Raw genomic sequence first — 14,683 nt, 5'->3', positions numbered from 1 at the left:
CCGCCTCCCGCAGACCCCAACACCCACATCCTCTATGCCTGCGACTCCTGTGGGGACAAGTTCCTGGACGCTAACAGCCTCGCCCAGCACGTGCGGATCCACACGGCCCAGGCGCTGGTCATGTTCCAGACGGACGCGGACTTCTACCAGCAGTACGGGCCGGGCGGCACGTGGCCGGCCGGGCAGGTGCTGCAGGCCGGGGAGCTGGTCTTCCGCCCTCGGGACGGGGCCGACGGCCAGCCTGCTCTGGCGGAGACGCCCCCCACCGCCCCTGAATGTCCACCGCCTGCTGAGTGAGCAGGCGTCTCTCCTCTGACTGTTTATTTAAGGATGGACGGGGCCCTAGATCTGAGACGGGTGGCCCCGTTCCCTAGAGAATAAATTGGATTATTTTCTAACGCTGCCTATAGCTCCCTCTGGGGTTGGGGGCCGGGGCTGTCAGAGCCGGGCCGATGCTCCACCCGGGGAGCTTCTTGGCCAAGCCAGGCTGTCCCTCGTGCAGAAGGGGCCGGTGCCTCCGGACCGGTCGAGAGAAAAGCTGGCTTCCTTGTCCTCAGTCGGGGTGTGGGCGGCACGCCTGGGGCCAGAGAGACGGTGGCTCCGCGCACCCCCTTCCCCTCGGCCGGTTTCCTCCTCGGGCTTCTCACCTGTTCGGCTTCGGGACCCGAGCTCCCCGCCCCCCCTCTGCCCCGCTGGGTTGGCTTAACCAGGATCCAGGCAGCCCACAGAGCCCCGCTCAGAAGCCCACTCAGCCAGAGCAGCAAGGTAGGCAGAGAGCCAGGCCCACCGGCCACAGCTCGTTGGGCCTGGGGAAGCAGGCGCGCCCCGCCCTCACCTCACAGGATCAAGGCCGAGCTAAGTGCCATCTTTGGGGAACATCTGTTTGCCGTGCATCGGCGGGAGTCTACGACCAGGCCCTGGGCCCGGAGACGCGTGGGCCGGGGGCTTTGTTGGGGGTGGGGGGCACCGCGAGCGCCGCCGTCGGCGGGAGACGTGATGCCGTCTCTGCCCCGTGTCTACAGTTCGCTCCCGGCAGCCGTGATCCCTCCCTCAGAGACGGCACCACCCCCTCAGCAAAAGCACAGGCCCGTTACGAGCCCCGTGACCGTCCCATGTGAGACCCCGAGTCCGTGGTCCCCGTGTTCCTGTTGCCCCATCCTCCTTTCGGGCTGTGCCGCCTCGGGGCCGGCCTGCTCCAGACCTGGAGGAGGAAGAGGCGAGAGACAGAAACCAAAGTTCACTCGAGGGGTTTCTGAGTTTGCATGGGCCGGGGGGAGCGGGGCGTAGTTTGTTTTTCCTGTATCCAACGTTGAAGTGCCTTCCGCGTTACCCAAGAACAAGTAAGTTCGGTCTGTGACAGAAATCTCTTTTGTATAAAACAAAACGATGCTTGGGGAGGATTAAGTGGCAGAAAAGAGACAGGTCCCATGTAGACTTGGGGAAGGAAACAAGTGGGACGAGGGCTAGCTGTTCCCATAAGCAAAGGACCCTCGGTCCTCCCACCCAAGTGACAATCACATTCACACTGGACGTGTTTTGTATTTTTTAATAAAGTTTGTAATCCAATGGACACACAAAACAAAACTGCGCTGAGAAAACCAGTTTCATAAATTAATAAGTGTTAGGAAGTTGGGGGGAGAGGTCAAGGTAATGGGAAGAGGGGAAGCCAGTCTTTTTTGTACAGTCTTTTTGTGTGTGTGACACTTCAAATCGCGGGGGCCGGGCCCGTGCTGTAACGAAGCGCACTTATACAAATGAGTGACAATACAAAGTCTGAGTATGAAAATAAGATTTTCTCTGAAAACACATTTTTGGCACAGATTAAAAAAAATGTATGTCAGGGGAATTTGATTTTTTTAAGTCAGTATTATATATATTTATATATATTATATATTTATATATACACACATCCCAAGTTCTGCATATCCCACCAAGAAAGAAAATCCTTCTGTTTGCTCTTTGATTGTAAACTGTACATCCGGGTGAATCACAGATGGTGGCAGCAGGAGAATTAAGAAAGGTGACACATCCAAATGAGCAAGGGGAAGGGCGGGGTGGGGACCAAACAACCCAATGAAATGTTCCTTGACCCCGGCGTTTCAGCAGAAGCCTGAAGTCCTGCGTTAGAGTCCTCGATGCGTGTTCAGGTACACCCAGACATCCAGAGTGTCACAGCCCGTCTTCACTGTGCAAAAATCCAAGTCACTAATTTAGTGCAAAGGCAGTTCTGTTTTGTTTCTTAAAAACAAAAACAACAAAAAATTAATTCCACTGCCCAGTTCCTTTTCTCCAAGAGGAGGAGGGAAACCCAGCCCCAAGGTGCCTGCAGAGTCCATCGGTTGGTGGTCTGTCCTTGGGCTAAATGTCATGTAAACATACAAGTAGCAGCACCACTGCCCAGAGGGGTCTGTCCGACTGAGCCGGGTGGGCGGGCTCGAGGGCGAGGCTGGCATCTGGCAGTGGAGTACGTCCCCTGCGGCAGCTTCTTCCTCCACTTGACTGGGTTGTCCTGTGTTTACTTTTTTGCTGCAGAGCCTCGGGGAAATACACCGAGCGGTGGCTGTTCAGTGGCTCACACAGAGGCAATGACAATCATGAGGTGGGGAGAGATATTGGAGATGCTGGCGAGGAGGTCAGGGGCCAGACGGGACAGGTGGCTCTCCGAGAACTCACAGGGCGGGAAGATCTGTAGCACATAGGCGGGCTGGAGAAGAGGACAAGAGAGGGAGAAAAGTGGGATCCCCCGCCTCCGCATCGGTCACCCCACTACCGCTCTTCCAACCACTCCCGACTGGGGGCCCTGATGGGGCCCAACACAGAGCTGGGGGGAGTCCTGTTTCCCGGGGAACTAACCTCTCCGTGACTTTGTCCAGCAGATGAAACCTACAAGGTGTCAGAAAAACTAACACGAACTAAACTATCCTCCTGGGAACCTCTTCCACAGCATTAGGCTAAGAACCTCCGCCGTCTCAGCTGTTCTTGGGTTGTCTTCAGGAGGGGCAAGGACGACCCCTCGTCTACACTCTGCTTGCCTGTTGCCTCTATCCAGATTGCCCTGTGCCCGCCTCCGGACTATTCTGGTCGGCACTGGTAACCAAGCCACCAGCTTAGATCGGCCCCACACATGTGTGCCCCGAGCGAGGACACCAGGCTGACCTGATTGGAGCCGGGGTTGGGAACGTTGATGATCCCTGCCGCCTGCTTGGCCTGCAGATAGGTGATGAAGGCCGCCTTGAGGGACTCAGTTTGGCTCACGACATCCTCTTGGTCACGGCCACAGGGCAGAGCCAGCAGCAGACAGTAATCTGTCTCCACCTGTGGCAGAAGCGTAGCCGTCAGTGACCAGGGGCCTCCCCCGGAAGACAGCCCAGGCAGAGGCTTGTCCAACCCAGGGGTTCAGCTCCTGCGTCCACAAAAGGCCCCCTTTCTGAGGTGACCTTCAAGTCTACCCTATTTTTTGACTGAAAAAAAAAAAAAAAGGTTTCTGAATCTAGAGGCATTTTACACCCCCTCCGCCCCCCCCACTGGAGACCAAACACAGCAGGAATGCCACTACCACGGCCAGCCGGGGAGACAGGCAGGTGGGGGCGCCCCACGTCCTCCCTCGCGGGCAGGGCAGTTACTTGCCTGGGCCCTGAGACTTACCGTCATCCTCCGGGCAACCCCTTCCAGCTGGGAGGTCTCCAGCCGCATCCTCTGGGCAATCCTCAGCGGAGGGCCTCCTTCAGAAAGCGGCAGAGACCGATGTGCCAGGACGTTGTTGCCGGAGACAAAGTGGAGCTGCACGGCAGCCGTGTCGTTCTTGAGGGCCAGCAGGCCCTGCCACACAATGGGGTACTTCTGCTCTCGGGGAGATAGACAGGAAGTGAGCGCAGGGCTGGAGAGCAGAGCCCCGCCGGACGTGGCCCCGGGCAACAGCTCGCTAGTCTAAGTGGGGGCTTCAGGGCACTGAACGCCGCGCAGGGCTCGGAGGGGAGCGGGGCAGGGGCCCTGGCCAGGCTTACCTTCAGAAGCTGGACCATGTCCACGGGCCTCTGGGAAGTCAAGTGTGGAGAAGAATCTGGCTTGGGGGTGGCCTGGGCTTCAGTGTGCGTCAGGGCCAGTCCTGGAGGGGTGCTGGGGCTTGAGGTCGTGGGGACAAACGACGGCTGCTTTGGGGCAGCCTGAGCTGGGAGAGGGGCCGGGAGGTCAGGCTTCATGGAGACAGACACAGGCGACGGGTAGGAGGTCTGACTTGTTTCTGCCTGTGCCCTCTGGACCTGGGCATGAGGCTCGGCTGGCCTGTTTGTGGGGACGGTTGGGAGACGAGGCTGTTCGACTCCCGTCTGGGTCCCCTTCGCCTCCTGGGAGACCTGAGGCATCTTGCTGCTTGGTGGCTGGCCTGGCTGGCTGAGCTGGGAGGGCTGGCAGGGCTGCGTGGGCTGTGCAGGCTGTGTGGACTGCACAGGCTGGACAGGCTGTGTAGACTGCGCAGGCTGAGTGGGCTGCAAGGGCTCACCTTCAGGAGCCGGGCCCTGGAGTTCGGCGGGAGAGAGGGGGACAGAGTAAAGAGCCTGTTGTGCCCAGCACCCTGCCCCGCACCAACTGGCCATGGGTTTCTGGGCAGGGTCAGCCTCAGGCACCTCCGGTGAGCCAGGCCCACGGTGGCGATCCTCTTGGGCACTCGGGATTGAAGGTTCTGGTGGGAGGTCACCCGCTCGCTCCCCCCTCCTCCCCCCCTGCAGCCAGTAGCCACCTCCTGGTTCCCACAGCTCCTTCCCGTGTCTCCGCCCTCTGCACTGTGACCTGATCCCCTCATCCTGCAATTTAGGGAGCTCCTCTTTAAACTCACGAAAACGGCAACACATTTCGGGGACCTCACTGGCGTCTCAACCGCTATAGGGAGTAAGGCTGATCTGTGGCACTCACCTGAGCGGGAGCCTTGGTCCGAGGAGGTAGACCGATGGAGGCGGCAGCAGGAAACTGCGTGTGTGTGAGCTGCGCGGGGCTGTGGTAGGTGCGGATGTCTCCGTATCTGTACTCCTGAAACAGCTCCCCGCTGGAGTGCACGATCTGCACCCCATGGGTCACCACCACGGGTGGGGTGAGAGGCAGCCCCTGGAGCTGGCTGCTGGGGGTGACCGTGAGGATGCGGGCCTCACCGTGGGGGGCGGGGGCTGGCGCGGCTTTGGCATCTGCGGTCTTGGCGGCGTCTTTCCCGGGCTGCTGAGGGACCTTGCTGGCTGGTGGCACCTTCACTACCCCGTCGGCTGCCCGGGGCTGCTCGCTGACTGCCGTCACGTGCGGATGCACCATGATCCTCACGTCCCGGGGCACGGTGTACGGGTGCAGTCGGTACTCAGACTGCATGACCAGCACCTCTGACTGCACAGGGGCCGCAGCTCGAGCGACAGGGAGGTGATAATGCACTTCTTCCTCTGCAGGGTGTTGGGGGGCCAAGGCCGGCACGCCAGCTGTGGCTGGCTGCGGTGTGCCTGCACGCTGTGGGGCCCGGACCTCTATCTGCTGGGGCTGCAGAGGGGCCCTCGGAGAGTGAAGGGTCTCTGGCCGGATGCTGTAGGTGATGCTGGGCAGCGTGGGAGTGTTCATTCTCACCTCGCCCTGGGACAGGTGGCTGAGGGACACGGTCTGGGTGATGCTGTGCGGGGGCATGATGACAGACTGCTCTGGGTGTATGCTAGAGATGAACTGAGGCACAGGAATGCCCGCAGCCAGCATGACCGTGGCATTAGTGGAGAGCGCGGTGGACGTGGTGCTGCTGGGGTGGCACGCTCTCGGGAAGGGGGTCGGAGCGGGCCCGCTGGGGCGAGGAGAATGCGCATCTGGCTTTGTGGCTGCCAAATGGGAGACCGTTCGATCTGTTGGGGTACTGGGCCCCGAGGCGACGTGGTTCACTTCTGTAGGCAGTTTGCTGGGCAGAGCAGGAGGGTGGTGGGGAGTGAGCGCAGACCCCAGGTTAGCCGGCTGAAGGACCTTGGTCTCTATTTTGAGGGTGACGGGGTCAGCAAGCTTTTTATTAGTGGTGACTATGCTTGGGGTGAGGACCAGCTGGTTGTGAACCAGCACTGGGGGTGTGTTTATGCCCTGGGTGAGAACCTTCACTGTGCCACCCTGGGTGACAGGGGTGGACACAGAGAGGTGAATGGGCTCAGGCTTCTCCAGGGATGGACGGTCAGCCTTAACAGATGAAATCACAGGAGACGCGTTGTACGTCTGGGCAGTCAGTACCAGAGTAGAATGGGTGGCCACATTGGCATAGCCTGAAGGGGCCTGGGGGCCTTTGGGCGAAGGCTGCGCTGGTGCGACAGCATCTGGTTTGACCTGGGACTTGGACACTGACTGCTGAAATTCGATGTCCATTGCACTGGCAGGGGGGATCTGGCTAATCTTGGCGCTGATCCGCTGCGGGCCTTCGGTCTTCTGCCCCGAATAGCTCAGGAGCACGACCCCTTCGGATGTGTTCACACGCAGGCCGGCACCAGAGCCCGTGTCTGCTGGACGGTCGTCAATCACCGACATAGACCCCGGGTGGAACCGACTGTTTTCATTAGTGCTCGGTCTGGGTTTGCACTTTGCTGACGGTGTAATCACTGCACCTGCCACAGTTACCGCACCTGTTGTGGCAGTCACACTGCCAGAGGCAGCGGTCACTGCACCTGCTGTGACTGTCACCGCGCCTGCATTCATGGCGCCCGCAGCGGCGTTCACCGCGCCCACGGTGGCGTTCACCGCACCCGCAGCGGCGTTCACCGTGCCCACGGTGGCGTTCACCGGGGTGGTGAGAACGTTCACTGGCCCCGTCAGAACGTTCACGGGCCCCTTTAGGACGTTCACGGGGCCGGCAGGAGTGTTTACCAAACCTTTCAGCGTGGTCACCGGGCCCTTCACAGAGCTTTTGAGGGCATTCACCGGGCCGGTAAGGGCATTCACTGGGACCAAGGACACATTCACGAGGCCCGTCAGAGCGCTCACCAGGCCAGTCAGGGTTTGAGGAGCTGGTTTTGCCAGAGTGATCTTTTGCGAGTTCTCCAAATCAATGCTCACGGGCATCCGACTAATAACAGAAGTAATTTTGGGAGCAATGACTGGAGCCACCTTTTCCTTTTCAGTGGCTACTGGAGCCTCTGGGGCCTGTGTGTCAGAGGTGTTGGTTACTGGAGCTGCTGGTTTTTCTTCTAAAAGAGGCTTTTTAGACTCAACTGGAGGAGGGGGTGGTGCCTCATGCAGGCAAGGGGCGGCACTGACGGGCTCTGCAATGGCAGTCGTGACACTCGTGGAAGTGACGCCAGTGGCGGAGACGTACTTGGGGTCCATGAGGATCTTCCTCAGCGTACTGGAGCTGGTGTCGATGTCAGAAGCTTTCGTGTCTGGGGGAAGAGCTGGAGATGGGGTGGACTGAGCCCGAGGCTCCTCCTGCCTTGTGATCCACTCTGTGACCTTCGTAGAGGAGCTCTGGTGTGGGACCCCCCCAGAGGCGACAGGAGGTGGGAGCTTTGCTGCAGTTACAGAAGGAATTGGGGGGGTGGGTGTGCTGGAGTCACTGGGTGGGGTCACTGGGTCACTTTCGATGATGGAATGCACCTTGAATCTGGCTTGAGGCTCATCCTCCACTGGTGCTGGCTGGGAGGGCGGGGGAAGGTCTGGGAGTGCAGATGCTCTGGTCGGTGTCTTTTCTTCCACGCTGCTGTCTTGGGACAAGTTCTCCAGGGATGGGGTCTTGCTTGGGTCAGAAGAACAGGACTCAGGTGGAGCGGACTGGGGCTTTTCTCTCTGCTTCTCTTCCTGTGGCGCTTCTGGGGGTGGCGCCGCCCTCCCCTCATTTGTAGCAGGACTCTTGCTTTGACCTTGGTCAGGTTCAGAGACGGGAGTCTCTGTACTGACCCCCGTTTTCTTATTTGTATTCCGTTTGCGGCGTGATCGAGTTGTCTTCTGGCGCCCTTTCTCTTTCCGAGCAAGAGGGACTTCTGCTTCTTTTGATCCTTTGGCTTCTGGCACTGGCTGGGAGGGTTCGCTGCTGTTCCCTCCAGCTTCCTTGGTATCTGCTGGGCCTGCTGAGGGGTCAGGGGCACTGACTGGTGGCCCAGAAGATTCTGCGGCAGCCTCAGTCTCCAAGATGCCGGACACAGCCTCGTGGGTCTCAGGCTCCATTCCCTCCCCAGGGGGCCGCAGCACTTGAGGACGGGGCTGTAGATCTGCCTGTGGTTCTGCAGGGTAAGGGGGGGCTGCTGGGAAGTTTTCTGGCTCCCCAGAAATGTCATTGATGATGGAGCCAATGGCCGCAGCCAGTTCTGTTTCACTTGCTTGGTGTGCGGGCTTGTCCCCATCCTCTGTGGAGAGGCCCTCTGGTGCATCGGTGGCCGCCGCCTTGAAGGCCGCGGAGGTGGTCTCAGTGAGCTTCGCGATGTTCTCCACGGCCTGCTCCAGCTCCATCTGCCTGGCTAACTGATTTGGTTCTGGGGACGGCGTAGTGGCAGACACACCTTCCTTCTCCTCCGGTTCCTTCTCCAGATGGGCCGGATCACTGTTCAACTGGGAAGATAAACTCCCCTCCTTCTGGGGACTCTCGCTCTTCTCAGGGGGACCCGCCACTACCTCAGCTTCCTTTTCCACTGCTGGCCCCGCAGGGCCCGCGGCCACGCTGGGACTTGCACCGGTATCCGCGGTTTTCAGACTTGCAGATTTGTCCGCTGCTGACCTAGAGTTTCGAGATCTCCCTCTCTTTGACTTGGAGTTTTTTTCAGGGGCTGCTTTTTTCTCCACCACTTCAACTGCAGGGGCTTCCGGTACATTTTTGTCTGTGCCAATTTCTTTTTTGTCACGTTTCTGTTCATTTCCTGCTTCTTCTTTATCAGCCTTGGACTTTGTATTATTTTCTTTCACATTGACCTGGGGACTCACCTCAGTGGCCGCCTCCAGACGTTCAGCATCAACTTTTGGCTCGTTTTTGCCCCTTTTCCCTTGTGGGCCACCAGCAGCTCCTGATTTTTGGGCTCGTGGGGACCTCCATCCCTCCGCTGGTTTGAGCGTCTCAACTGGTTCTTTGGCCTCGGTCTCCTCATCTTCTTCAGCTCGACGGCGTGTTTTCGGAGGCCTTCCCCTCCGTGGGGTCGTGGGAACCGCCGCGGCCTCCTGCAGCTCTCGCTCCAGTCTCTTCCTGGTCACTCGTGGCTGCTCAGTGGGCTCCTTGACGGGAGAGCGGCTCTCGTGGTCTCCCATGGTTGCATAGACACTCCTCACGTTCCGGCGCCTCGTTCGGCTGAGGGGCAAGCTTGGTTCTGGGTGTTCTGGATCTGCCGTGGCATTTTTAGAGGCGGTCCTTGTAATCTTCTCTGCCTCCATCTTCAATTCTAAAAGCTTCTGTGCTTCTCCCCGCGGAGAATTGGACCGCTTGAGTTTCTCCCGGTCTATCCGCTCGCTCTTCCGGGTGACAGGCTTCTCCACAGCACTTGCTGCGGTGGCCTGAACAGGGGTCTTGGAACGCTTACTTTTGTTTGGCTTTTTATCTTTCGTGGCAACCGGAGGATCGACCTCAATGTCTTCAGCAGCTTGAGGCTGAACCTCAGGGACAACTTCAGCTTTTGGATTTGCACTGGGCTCAACATTAGCAGCTGAGTTTGGCTTTTCCACTTTGGGCTCATCAGCGTCCTCAGGCTTCTGAGTCGGTTTTGAAAGCGGTTGGGCACTGTCGGGTTCTGGATCTACAGTGACCTCAACCTGAGAAAATGAGGCCCCAGGAGTTGGAGGCTTGGTGTCCAGATAAGGCAGCTGGTCAACTGATGAACTTTCTTCAACAACTGATGGAGTCCTGGCAGCATCTTTATTGGCGTCCGCTCCTGGGGGCAGGTCGCCTTGCTCGGTTTGCTGCACAGCAGTGGGAGCCTGCTCAGACACAGGCTTTGCTTCTTCTGAGGCAGAGGCTGGCTCCCTGGGCTTCTCTTCTGTCACCAAAGGCACCTCCCCTGCTTTTTCACCTGCTGTCGCCTTTTCCGGTGATGACGATACTGACTCTGGAGTTACAGCTGTGACGGCAGGAGGCCCAGTGGGAAGGGGGGTCTTCGGTTCCACCTCTTTACTCTCAGAGGCAGATTCTGGGGTCTCAGGATGATCCTCTGTATCTTCCTGTTTTTCAGCCTCTTTGGGTTTTTGGTCTTTTTCCTTTTCTTTCTGTTGCATTCGCGTGAGTTCCATAAATCTGCTATGGAAAAGAACTACTGGCTCTTGAATCACGTCAGCCGTGCTGTTTGCTCCATCAGACGCCTGCCTCCCATACAACCTGCCAGCAACGAAGTCTGATTCCTCGTCTTTTCTCTCCAGATGCTGCAATCGCTTGGAATCTTGTTCAAAGATTGAGCTGTGTAAAAAACGAGAAGCAAATAATTCTTGTCTTTCCTGTTCTTCTTCTTTATGGTCATCTTTTTTATCATCCATTTTTCCTTCGGAATCAGTCCGAATTTTCTTCTTTTTCATGTACCAGGATGGAATAGGTCTTGGAGCAGAGTCAACCTTCTCTTTATCTTTGTTGTTTCGAAAATTGGCAAAACGGGAGTCCCAATCAAGAAAAGACCAGTTTTCTTCTCGAGATGAAGAGAGGGACTTAGCTCTTTCAAGCAAAGCCTTCGTGTCTGGTGTGATTGTCTTATCCAGTGCAAAAGAGTAAAATTTGTTCCTTTCTAAAGAACTGGAGAGTCTTTCCTCTCGCTCACGTAGCTTGTCTTCTCTGTCTCTCAATAAAAAAGACAACCGAGAACTTTCATATAGTGCAGAGGCTCTGGGTGAGTGGGATTTGTGTTCACCGTCTTCATCAGAATCAGAAGGCACCTCCCCAGGTTCCAAGTCACGTACAGACCTCTTTCGAAGGCTGTCTCTCTTAATTATGCTGTTTGGGAAACTCACATCAAATCTGCTGGCATCTTGTTTCATTTGAGAATCCCACCGGTTTAGTTCATCTTCAGAATTCAAGACAGAGAGCTTTATTTTGGCCATGTCTGCCATCTGTTCTCTCCTGCTAGAATCATAAGGATTAAATTTTAAAGACTCTTCTCTGACTGTGATATTAGAATAGGGGAGACCTTTTTCATCTACTTTAGGAGACCCTCTTACTGACATGAGCCTAGGGGAGCCTATAGGGTCGTCGTCTTCATGGAAAGAGCCATGTCGGATGCTGGGAGAACCGCCAGCCCTTTCAGAATCTTCACTGATCTGGCGTGAACTTCTGTAATTCCTCTCTCTCTTGGTGCAGACATCAAAATCCACGTGGTCCATCCTTTTCTTTTTGCTAGGAGGAGAGTCGTCAGTAACATCTTGGGGGGGTTTGCCTACCTCGTGAACCAAACTACGTCTTTCATATTCATCTACATCTTTTTTAGGACTGCCAAACTTCTCAGACTTGGCTATTTCCATCTCCATCTGCTGTTTTCTCCGACTCTGCTCCATTTGTTTTCGGTAACTCTGCGTGTGATCAATATCAATGCCAATTTTTTCTTCAGTATTTACTGAATGTGGTTTCTCTTGGCTTGGTTTACATTCAAGTGTTTCATCACGAAGACTGCAATAGTTTTTCCTAATATCTTCTCTCTCTGGTCCCTGATCATCTAATAATTGCAGCTGTTTGAGTTGTGGTTTTGAGGGAATAGGTTTTTTTGACTGGATTTCTTGATTTTCCACAGAGTCACAAACTGGTTCTCCCAGCCTTGCTTGTAGGTCTGAGTTGGGCCTTGAGCCAGTCCCAACAGAAACGCTGGCAAGCTCCTGACACTCTTTGGGGCTGGGAGCAGCATTAAGTCTGTCTAGTTTTATTTTCTTAGATTCTCGTTTAAGAATTTCTTTCCTCGCAGGCTTTCTTTCTGACTCTCCTTCCCTCAGCAGAAGGATGTCTCTAGAGGATAGGTCAGGCTGCTTTTTTAAAAGTACCCGAGCTTCCTCCATCTCTGGACTACTTTTCTTGACTTCTGATTTTTGCTTTTCTACTTTCAAATTGGAATCTGCAAAGCGCCGCTTCCTTGCTTCCAGCTTCTCCAAGTCTGCAGCGCTGACCCCATCAGCACTCTGCTCTGGTTTTAGGTGCTTCCTGGATTTAAGCCTGCCTTCCTTATCTACCACTTCTATGTGGCTTGACAGGCCCTTTTCCTTTGGCACTTTCACTCGAACCGGTTCCAGTTTAGACAAGTCAGACTTTGCGGGCTCTGTCTGACAGACCTGAAGTTTCTGATCTAGGGCAGAAGACTTGGCAGTGTCATTATCAAGCTTGGCTTTCAGCTTTTCCAAGGGAGTATGGTCAATAACTTTCCCCTCTTTTTCTTTCACTCGGGTCAAAACTACACAGGGCATGAGCTCGAGGCGGTTTTTTGCTATCCCTTCTTTGTCAGCTTTTTCTCTGCTCAGTTTGTTAGAACTCCTTGATTTTTCGGGGCTCTGTTCCCTCTCATTTTCTTGGTCTGTCTCTGAAGACTGAGAACTAGGAGAATGAACTTTTCCTTTTCGTTTCTGCTTTTCAGTTTTGTCCTTTTCCACTTTCTCCTTCCTTATTAAGCGTCTCTCTCTTTCCACTCTCTCAGGATCAAAAGTCCTTTCTTTATCTGCCTTTTCATTTTTTGTATAGCGTTCCAAACGAGATTTGTCCAGTTTTTCATATCTTGGAGGGGAAAGTGAGCTACAGCTTCCACTCCGATCTGAGGACCTGCTGTAAATCCTCCTCTCTGAGTCACTCGGCAGCCGCTCGGACTGTGAGGGAGAGGTGCCAGGGCTCTGGGGGCGCCGCAGGTGCACCGGGCTCTGACTGCGCTCACTTGGCCGCCTCTCGTGGTCTCTGTCTCGGTCAGACTCAAATCTTTCGCGTTCTCTTTCTCGTTCCCTTTGCCTGTAACTGTATTCCCGAATATCCTGTTCGTAAGGATCATTTCTGTAATCCCTGTATTCCCGAGGATCGTCATAGTATCGTGATTCATAGTAGTCTCCTTGGTAAGTTTCCCATTCTGAATAAAATTCTCTCCCTCGAGCTGGATAGTCCCGTCTGGAGTCCTCAGGATATGTGCCCGGAGTACGAACATTCTCATAATACGTACGATCTTGGCTATAGTCATAAGATCCCCTTCGTTCCTCTCTATCAAATTCAAAAAAGAATATATTAGTTCTTTTGTGTCCTTGTCATTTACACATTTAATCACACATACGAGATTAAAAGCCCTATTCTAAAAATCTTTGCCATTATTTAATCATTAGACTTGGATGGTCCAATATGGTACATAGCCGCAATTTACATGTGGCTATCAGTAACTTAAAATTTGAGATGTGACTATAAAATACACATTGGACTTGGTACATTTATCTTTTAAAAAAGAAACCCTTCAAATAATTTAGATTGATTACATGTTGAAATGGTAATATTTTAAAGCTATGAGTTAAATGAAATTAATGTCACCTTTTTTCCCCACATTTTTATGTCTACCAGAAAATTTAAAACTGGTTCAGTCGATTAAAAATGCAACTTGATTTCAGTTCAGGTCATGATCTCATGGTTTGTGGGATCAAGTCCCACATGGGGTCCACGCTGACAGTGTACAGCCTATTTGGGATTCTCTCTCTCTCTCCCTCTCTGCCCCTCACATGTGTGCATGCTCTCTCTCAAATGAAATAAATGAGCTTAAAAAAAATTTAAAACCACAGTTTAGTCTACATGTTTCTACTGGATGACACTTCAGCCCCCCCCCCTTTTTTTGGTATGAGGTGGTATGACATAATGATCACTAGTATATTACACAGTATCACATCCCCACACTTCTGAGTCTTTCATCTTTTCTGCCAAAAATATTCTTACCACAATCTGGGAAAAAAACGTACTACTGGTAAAAATAGTTTAATTAAAATATTAAATATTAAAAAATATTTTAATTGAAATCCTCCCAACCTATGTGACCCACAGGATACTGATAACACATCTATCTCAATTCACAGTTTAAAAAAGCATGCTGGGGGCCAGTCTCCCTAGGCTGTCTCCTCACTTGTAACATGATGGCAACCTTTCCTCAGAAGGTTCTTAAGATTAAATAAGATAACATTTGTAAGAATTTTCCTAACATAATGTGAAGACCTTCAGTCATATTGTTACTTTTCCCCAACCCATGAACTGATTACAAGCTTTGTGAAAGGATTCCTCAATTGTAAAGGAATTCACCATGGTTTTCTCTTACAGTGACCTATAGGGGGCATTTAAGATAAGATTAAATTTACACACAAGAACATGTATGATAGATAAAATGAAATTCACCCATAACAGAGACTAATTCTTTCACTCTCGTTCACTCTCTATTTTTGTTCTCTCAAGCAGGTCATGCATTCTACAAAGTACTGCCATTAGTGGCTCACTGACACAAAAATCTAGAACTTAAGCCCCTAATGGCATGAGCTTTGTCTCCTTGGCTACAATTTTTTCTAGCTCTTGTAACAGTGCTTGACTCATAGGAAGGACTGAAATATCTATTGAAAGAATGAACCTTAGAAAAATATGTCAGTGGGGTTTCTGGGTGGCTCAGTTGGTTAAGCGTCTCTTTCAGGTCACGATCTCGCAGTTTGTGAGTTCAAGCCCCGTGTTGGGCGCTATGCTAACAGTATGGGGGCTGCTTGGAATTCTCTCTGCCTCTCCCCTGTTCACACATACGTGTGTACATGCTTTCTCAAAAAAAAAAGG

General features: G+C 53.6%; 2 protein-coding genes across 2 annotated transcripts in view; one reads left to right on the top strand and one right to left on the bottom strand.

Moving 5' to 3' along the window:
• Positions 1 to 1,831, top strand: part of ZBTB17 (zinc finger and BTB domain containing 17) — a 33,143-nt gene extending 31,312 nt beyond the window's left edge. The window contains exon 16 of the mRNA XM_030325303.1: positions 14 to 1,831. Within this exon, the coding sequence (XP_030181163.1) occupies positions 14 to 297 (284 nt within the window). The 3' untranslated portion in view covers positions 298 to 1,831. The remainder of the gene's footprint in view (positions 1 to 13) is intronic.
• Positions 1,832 to 2,146: 315 nt separating this feature from the next.
• The window catches only part of SPEN (spen family transcriptional repressor), a 91,433-nt gene continuing 78,896 nt past the window's right edge, over positions 2,147 to 14,683 (bottom strand). The window contains 5 exon segments of the mRNA XM_030325301.1: positions 2,147 to 2,704; positions 3,157 to 3,315; positions 3,646 to 3,840; positions 4,005 to 4,514; positions 4,909 to 13,099. Coding sequence (XP_030181161.1) covers positions 2,573 to 2,704; positions 3,157 to 3,315; positions 3,646 to 3,840; positions 4,005 to 4,514; positions 4,909 to 13,099 — 9,187 coding nt within the window. The 3' untranslated portion in view covers positions 2,147 to 2,572.

This window comes from Lynx canadensis, chromosome C1 (genome assembly GCF_007474595.2).
Source record: "Lynx canadensis isolate LIC74 chromosome C1, mLynCan4.pri.v2, whole genome shotgun sequence".
Taxonomy (NCBI): domain Eukaryota; kingdom Metazoa; phylum Chordata; class Mammalia; order Carnivora; family Felidae; genus Lynx; species Lynx canadensis.
This window is presented reverse-complemented; position numbering and strand designations above follow the sequence as displayed.